This window comes from Leuciscus leuciscus (genome assembly GCF_965113295.1).
Source record: "Leuciscus leuciscus genome assembly, chromosome: 6".
NCBI classification, from domain to species: domain Eukaryota; kingdom Metazoa; phylum Chordata; class Actinopteri; order Cypriniformes; family Leuciscidae; genus Leuciscus; species Leuciscus leuciscus.
The window spans coordinates 24246371-24255370 of NC_138730.1; the positions used below are offsets into that span (position 1 = coordinate 24246371).

The 9000-nt window shown below is 40.9% G+C and overlaps 1 protein-coding gene across 1 annotated transcript in view; it reads left to right on the forward strand.

The window, feature by feature from the left end:
* fam110b (family with sequence similarity 110 member B) overlaps positions 1–8414 on the forward strand; it is a 44172-nt gene extending 35758 nt beyond the window's left edge. Inside the window, exon 3 of the mRNA XM_082174383.1 lies at positions 5891–8414. Coding sequence (XP_082030509.1) covers positions 6218–7411 — 1194 coding nt within the window. The 5' untranslated portion in view covers positions 5891–6217 and the 3' untranslated portion in view covers positions 7412–8414. The remainder of the gene's footprint in view (positions 1–5890) is intronic.
* Positions 8415–9000: the final 586 nt, after the last annotated feature.

Consider the following 9000-nt stretch of genomic DNA (forward strand, 5'->3'; position numbering starts at 1 on the left):
AAAAGTGGAAGAAAAGACATGCACTCCGCACTGCCACTTGAACTGAGGCTCAACAGCAATCTGTCACGTCCCGTTTAAGAGCGTCAAAACAAAATTTATTGGAATTTTTTTGATAAAATTTGAAAACGTGATTTTGTGATAAAAGTTGACAGAATTTGAAAGCTGAGACTTTTTAATATAAGTATTGTCTTTATTGTATGAGTATGCGTTATTGTTGCGTATGACCTAAATTCAACATGAGACATTTTCTTCACACAGTATGAGTCCTAGTCTGACACGTTTTTCCGCCCCCCCCCTTTTATTGACAGGATATAATCGGACCTGATCATTGGCTGTTTTTTAAACAACCGGTTGATGGCCGATTTTGAAAATAATCTCCTACTTCCAATAACAGGACAAATGGATTTAGATCATTTGCTATCATGTGTCCATTGTAGACAAGCTTCTACACAGTCGAATAGACACTGTGTGACACTCCGACTGGTTTGGTGGCTTCTATATATGATATAATTATGTAACAAGAGCTCTGGCACATTCAGACACACACACACACACACACATGACACCTGCTGTGACGATGTGCCCATGTCTGGATGAGTGACAGGAGGGGAGAGCCAATGAGCTGCTCTCCCCTGAGGGCCGGGGCTCATCTGCTGGCTCCATGAGTCTTTAGTCCAGCACACTGCTCACAGCACACAACCAGCTCTAATGTCACAGCCCGTGCTGCTGCTATTGCTGCTGGTGTGAGCGGATAACATATGGAAACCAGAATCAACAGTACAGCTGCGGTGTAATCTTATGAAACTATTGCGAACATATGAATATTTATGAATGTTTCCATTAAAGCTCAAAATGCTTTTAAGATAATCTCAAATCAACCTTCTCTGCATGTGCTTTTATGACACTGATATATATTTTTATATATAAAAAAATTCTTTATAAATTAGTGTTTTTTATGTAAAAATTGGATTTATTAGGCTATTTATAAAAAATATTTATTGGTTCTAAATAATGGTAACAAATAATTTTGTACGTATGCTTTTTATATATATGAAATATTTAGTAAGAAAATGTTTTGACGCCAAAACCAAAGCAGGTTAATAATGCAGTTTTGCTGTGAAGCAGGATCATACTGTTGTTCTTCTCACCCTGAGAAATGTAACTAGAGGACGAGCCTTTAGGCAAATGTGATAAAAGGATTTTTGCTGAAATCCAATCTTCTCTTTGTTTTATACATGATTTTGTAACCCAATACTCCCAGCGGGACATTGATGCTTAATATCATCTCAGAGTTGATAAACGCAACAGACTCGTGAATCTAGTAGTAACGTAACGCACATCTACGAGCAGGATGTTTTATATTGTTGTTTGAAGTAGTCAGGGGGTTAAAGCAGCAGTTTTCTTTTCTTTTTTTTGTGTCAGTTTTGGTTTTAAACTGCCTGAGTAAAAAATTGTTCGCGTGATCATCATGTGTTTGGGATTAAAAGAAAAAAGTTTGGCCTCTCAGACAACAAGATGGTTTTAATGGTGGTGTTGCTACATTGCCAAACGGCTCAGCTGATGTGGCGTATTTTCTGCGCTTTTCTGTGATTTTTATGACCCGAGGCGCTCTGGAATGTGGCTTACGTGGTCATAGAGTATAACACTGGTTCAGCTGAGAGAACATTCCTAACATGGGAAATGCACTCGTTGATACAGATGTGCTTTGTGATCTGCTAGCTGTACGTAAGAAACCATAAAGACCTCATGAAATAACAGGCAGTTTTCTGTCCTTTTGCTGAGTGCTGACATATCCTTGCCCTGTGCTGACTTGTTTCCTAAACCGTAAGTTTGTATAGGTTATTAGGTTGTATCGGTATATGGATTTTTTTTATTAGCTTTTAATTTATCTTTTAGTTTGCCACAGCTGTGAACCATGATTAGCAGTTTGCTAGCCAGAAACGCTGATATTTGGGAGAGGGACTTTCTGATTCTAGAGTTTTTTGATCAGTACAAGATCAATATTTTACACTATCAGAATTTATCACTAGACCTTGCACTTTCTTTAGTTCCACTGACCTGCGTCTCACAATTTTAACTCACAGCATACTAACAGTATATTGTATCCATGCATTCGTTTTAAAGTGACAGCAGCATAATAAACTACTGTTAGACCTACCTGGAAAGCACTGTAAATTTCATTTGTATGTTTGTTCTATTGTATTTATTTATTTGTGTTATTGATTGTAGTTTGATTATTTGTTCTTTTTTTTATTAATGGCCATTTACTTGCCTTTTATAATGTTCAATATTTATATTAGTTAGTAGTTTTAGCTGTGGTATCAAAATTGGAATCGAGAATTGTATTGTAATAAGGTGAAATTTCACAAGGATACATGTCAAAAACAACAAAAATAATAATCTAAAGTATATATAGTAATATTAGTATATATTAATATATAGTATAGTGTATATATATTATACGTAATAATAGTTGAATCGAAAATCGAGAATCAAATTAAGATCAAATTAAGAATCAAATTGGGATGTCTGTTTCAATACCAAGCCCTAGTGTGTATTTATATTTATATGTAATGTATATTTATATATATATATATATATATATATATATATATATATATATATATATATATATATATATATATATATATATATATATATATATATATATATATATATATATATACTCTCACACTATATCAATTCACACTAAACTGGATTAATAAATGCTGTAACATATTGCTTATTTGTTAGTTAATAATGCCTAATGCATTAAAGGACAAGTTCGGTATTTTACACATAAAGCCCTGTTTACAGATCGTATCTGATGAAATAGAACGGTTAAGATTAAAATTTGGACACATGCTGCTGTCCCGAGAATTTTAGGTTTATTTCGCTTTTGTGGACCTATTTTGCCAAACGCGTCACACCCGTGATTCTTCCGTTGAGAGCTTGAATAATAGACACTCCAGCCCAGTTGGTGGCGATAATGCACCTTTGCCAATTGCAAGCAAACCACGGGCATTTCATTGAATACACAGAAGAAGCAGAAGAAGAAGCGGCGGAGTAATACCGTAAAGGTGCTGCGGTCTCACAGCACGTCCTATTAAGTCAATGGAGTTGGACAAAAACTACGATAAAACCTGTTGGAATGCATCTTTTTCAGCGATTTTTGAGGGAACATATCAGTGAACACCCCCTGACCACTCGGTGAGTTTCACGTCTTTGTAAACGAAAGTTTAATGTGTTTTTAGGTCGGAATCTTCCAGTGCATATAGACAACCATTGTGGGGGTGGGGGGGGGAAGCGAAATAAACCTAAAATTCTCGGGACAGCAGCATGTGTCCAAATTTTTATCTTAACCGTTCTATTTCATCAGATACGATCTGTAAACAGGGCTTTAAGTGTAAAATACCGAACTTGTCCTTTAACTGATGTTTACAAATAGAATCTTATTGCAAAGTGTTTACCACTAAAGCCACAGAGTTCATTGTGGTCTTTTAAGACCAGAAAGGAATATTTACTGTAGTACACACATGACAGGTATGTTTCTGATAAAGGCATAGGATCACATATGCAGGGAGGCCTGCATGTATTACTGATCGTGTAGGAAGTTGTTCTAATATCCGTTTTACAAATCACTGTTTCATTTCAGCAGGCCAACTCACAGGGATGGTGCGGTGAGGTAAAGGGTTATTCTTACATGGGCGATAAGGGTGAGCGGGTGCGTTGAGAAAGCCGTGGGGATTGTCTTTGGCTCCGATAATTCAGAAGGGCTTTGGAGGGAGATGAAATGATGTGAGATGGCTCTTGGCTGGAGTCCCACAGCTGGGCTTACTCTGTTTTGGGGGAGGGGGCTACAGCACTCAACACAGAGGATTAAAGGCGACTGGGGGTTTTTTTTCTTTGTGGGGGTGTTTGGGGAGATCGTTACAATTATTACTCTCTACATGACCCGTGTTTTAGTATCGTCTGTGTTCTGTAATTATGTTTGAAGAGAAAGGCCCGTTCCCCATATGCGGTTTAGGTTTATAATCATTGACCCCTTCCTGAAACATATAAACAGTCATTGTTGATGGCGTTATTAAAGAACACAGTTTTCATCACAGTCTGCTCATATTATGTCTAGCTAAATCATCAATAAAGTGACTGCAAAGTTGTTTGCTGTATATGTTTGTTTTTGTCCCGCAAATGGCAAAATAGGTTAGTTTAAATAGTATTACTCAAGGTTACTCCAGACCAGTGCTTTTATGTTTTGATTCTCTGGCTGGTACATAATTCACTTCCAATTACTAGTAGAAGTTGTTTTGTATATGTGTGTGTTTTTGACCAGAAATATTTTGATAAGCTTTATTAAGAACATCTGTGACGTTGTCAATTGCCACTGAAAATAAATTGCGACTTATAAACGCTTATAAAAAGCACAATATACGTAGAACTTTTTGCCTCATAGACTTCCATTACAAGTACATAACCTTAAGTGTGTTGACAGCATGCCACAGATGAAAGAGTTTAAATTGTCCTTTTAAAAGGCCATCTTATGTTGTTTTCTCCAATACTACCTCTGACTTTTCTAAGACTTTGCAAAGTCTCTATCTAACCCAAAATTGACCCTGGGGACATTTTAAGTGCTTGGGCGGAAAAAATGTGCTTTTGGGTCCAATGAGGTTCACTTGCTAATGGGAGTTTTTGTAATTAAATGATATGATATTTCTGCAAAGCTGATTGCTATACAACAATAAAATCCCTTGTGAGCTTGTAATCAGTGGATTTGTATGCCTGAGGTCGGGATGCACAGAAATGAAGAACTGTGTGTAATAACTCTGATATGGGTGCCATTGTAAGACACTGTTTTACACAGGTTTGAAGTTACCTAGACCTTGTAATGATCAACATACATTGACTGCATAACAAAACATTATTTGAAATAACAGACCATTTTCTACACTACAAAGTGGTACAGATATGCTATTTAAATAAGTGTGAAGCTTATAAGCGAGACAGCATAAACCTATTGAGCTAAAGACCCTAGGCATGTGAAGGCTTAACATAAAACAGGCCTGAGCTCAAAAAAGAAACTCACTTGCCGTCTCAGTAATGGCTATGCTGATGTTTATTTTTTTTAATAATCTCTGCAGCCCTTAGATTGAATCAGAAGATTGTCACAGACTGTTGTGCCATAAACTGCTTTGTCATAGCAGTTTCCAGAACTACTATGGCCACCACACACACTGTTGTCGAAGAACCTCTGTAATTACTTTTATTTATGAGACCAGGAAAGTTTTCCACCATTTTGTGTTTCTTCCTCTCTTCAATGTATTTTTTTCTTGTCCCCCTGCAAACAGCCTCAGGGTTTTGGCAGGAACATGAATCCTGATCATACGTCTATATTTCTCTGTCTGCAAAAAGAAAACATGCACACTCACACTTAAATTGCTGAATCATTGTTTCTTTGCAGTTTTCTGAGAATAATTTGCCTCTTTTGACTTATCAGAATATATTCATATAATTTTGTTATGAAATAATTATAAGCAATATATAAGAAAGATGGCTTATCAAATTCTCTTGCTTTATTGGTTGATTACACAGATGAACAATGGTAACATATATAAATGTATCATATAAGAATAAACATTGCAGTTATACATAAGGAACCATGGTGCACTAGTGCATATAAATATTTCTATATTTAAAAACTTTCTCATACACACCCACCACCACCCAAATGTGTTAATTCCACTGATATTTAGGTGTACATGTGTTTCTGTTAGTTGTTTTCTCGTGCTTACATCATCAGCCAACAGCATGCCAGAGTCGCAGCTCTTCCTGTTGTTGCTAGGAATGTGATGTCACCTGCTCCTTTAACATGGTTGGTCCTTGTGTCTTTCAGGTCCTCAGCCTTGGCCAGGAACAAATGAGCAGCGACAAGGCTTTTCCCCACAATCCTCTGGTGCTCCCTCCCAGCTGGCTGAGCCTGACAGGTTGTGCTGACACTGACTGGAGCTGAGTGCTCTCTTTTTCCGTTGTGCGGGGCCTGGCTGCGTGGAGGAAGCGGGGGCTAATTAATGAGCTGTGAGTATGAGGCCTCACTGCTGACAGCCAGTGGAGACGGGATTAATAGTCCGGTCATCTGGCTTGATGTGTGTGCCTCCAGGCTGCCCCTTGACGAGAGTCCACTGCGGAATCCACCACGGCGGCCGCCGAGAGACCAGCAGAGATGCCCACCGAGACGCTGCAGGCAGATAGCAAGCCCGCCGTCCAGGGTGGGGCCTTTGCCTCTGCTGTCCCACTCCGCATCCTCAACAAGGGGCCCGACTACTTCCGACGCCAGACTGAGCAAAACCCGAAGCGGTTGAGTGCCGTGGAGCGTCTCGAGGCCGACAAGGCCAAGTACGTAAAGAGCCAGGAGGTCATAAACGCTAAGCAGGAACCCATCAAGCCACAGGTATTGGCCAAGCCCCCTGTCTGCCCAGTTCCTGTCAAGAGGAATGGCGGTGTGGGATCTGGCTTGAAGGCCTCCAACAACAATGCCAAGTCGGACACCTGCGCAACCACCACCAAACGGGAGAATCTCAACCTGGAGATCCTGAAGAACATCTTGAACAGCTCCTCCTCATCCGAGGGGCCTGCCAAGGGGACATCTTACAAAGTCGGGGCACGCAGCTGGGCGCCGCATCGCTCATCCGAGCTGACGGACCCTGGATGTCGTTCTTTTACCGACTCGCTCAAGGTACCATCTTCCACGCAAGGTCGACACAGTCCACAGGGAGGCAACTTGAACCTGAGTCGCAGGCTGCTGGAGGAAAGGTCGTGCGAGGCCGTTGGTGAGCGCTCAACGCTGCATGCCTCCCACAGCTCCTCAGACATTCGCCGCATGTGCAATGGCAAGCCACTGAGAGCGGCTCGTAGCAGCAGCTCTTCCGCACCACCACTGCCGCCCAAGCCTAGCGCTAAGGCCTTGGCTGCTTGTGACAATGCACACCGCTCCCCTGAAAGAGAGACACTGGCCAGCACTGCTACAGAGTTAGAGTTGGGCAATTCTGTGGCCCGCAGGCCCTCTCTGCACCGCTCCAAATCAGACCTGAGCGACCGCTATGCTCGGGCCGGCGCAGACGTGGAGCGCTTCTTCAACTATTGTGGGCTGGATCCCGAGGAGCTGGAGAGCGTAGGTGTGGAAAGCTTTGCCCGAGCGAACTCTGACATTGTGTCGCTCAACTTCCGTAGTGCCAGCATGATCAGCTCGGACTGTGAGCAGTCACGGCATAGCAACGACGACCTGACCGATGAAGAAGACGATGCCGGGGAGCGTGTTCCCTATGGAATTTCTGCCGTTGAACGGAACGCCCGGGTCATTAAGTGGCTCTACAGCATCAAGCAGGCGCGGGAGTCTCAGAAAGTCTCCCATGTCTGAAAGAGGGTGCAGACCTCCCCAACCTAATCTGGACTTGGTACCTGCTTATTTTTGCAATCCATGCACTGTCTTTGAAATCTCTAAAGATTACATGGCAAAGCCTTTTGAGTTGACGGCTCTTTTTAGTCGCTTTTTTGCATTCAGTGTTCGCTGTCTTCTGAATCTGCATGACTCCTTAGACACTCAGCCTCTTTGTGGCCTCAAGGTAATGCAGCTCATGTAGGAACCTCTTTAAAGATGGTTGCGTCAATGCCATCTCTGTGCTGAGAACAACTCATATTTCCTTTTTTCTTTCTGCTTCTGTCTATCAAACGTCTTGATGCCAGCACTTTTCAGGTGCTTCTTATTTCACTTGGGCGCACTGAGCCAGGAAGCCATATTGGTATGAATGCAGAGCTGCAGTGTGTTTAGACTTCTTTTGATCCTCTCTCTGTCACTTTTTTTTTATTTTATTTTTTTTCTTCTTATGATGGATATGAGCTGTATGTATATAAACCTCTGTGAATAGGCGCAGCAGAAGCATGTTTTAGTCTATTCTCGACATCTCCCCTGCCCGCCTTGTCTTGGTCAGCCATGCACTGGTCATATTGTTCCAGCAGTATCACGACACCATTCAGCTTCATGTGGTTTGTTTTCACTCTGTCTGTCGTCCATAAATTTCCAGTTTTATTTTTGTGGTACTATTGTTTCGAAAGGTGTAAATGCTGTAAGAATATGTATATCATTTTCAGAGTTGTCTGAAAAGCATTGTGTGATGACGAGTCTGCTATTTTCCTCCGTAGCTCCTGGTCTGTTTGTTCCCCCTTTGGGCTTGCATTGCGAGGCTGTGTGAGACTTTGTCCATGAACAAATCTGTACAACACTGTTGTTGCAATGACATATATGTTCGGTATATTGAAGTTTGAGCTGTTACTTAAAGATTTCATCAAATGTTTGTTCACATTTAGTTCTTTTTCATTTCAATAAATGGCTGATTTTGCCAACTTTTGTCATCAAACTCAAATGTTTGAATGTATTTTTCTGTCATGTATATATTTGATGCATGTATATGATATTTTACTTGAAGTGAAGCAGAAACATTCTTCAAAATATTTAAATGTGTGTTCCACTGGGGGAAAAAAACTCATACAGGTTCAGAACAACATCAAGGTGAATGAATGATGACAAAATCTTTTTTTCTTTCTTTTTTTAAAACTATCTATCCCTTTAAGCAGTCATAGAATGCTTTTTGAACCAGCTCACACATTGGCTAGATAGTGAAAAAATAACAAAGGCCAGTCATGTGATCCTCTCATTGCTGACCCTGAGAAAACAGCTGTCAAGTCTTGTATTCTCACAGCCCTATTTTTGCTCTCTCATTGTAGCCCTTGTCTCTTTGCAGAGCATGGCTGTCTGCAGGAGGGTAGGTGCCTTTAATTTAGTCATTTGTGCTGCTTGCTTTCTCAGGGCAAGAGGAAATGATCTAATTCATCACAAATGTTTAGAAAGTCCAGACCGCTGCACTAGAGGCCCCCTCGGTCCCTGGAGCACCTAACTCATAAACAAGCTCAAGGGATCCATGGGTCACAAGCTGAAACACTTACGTGAAA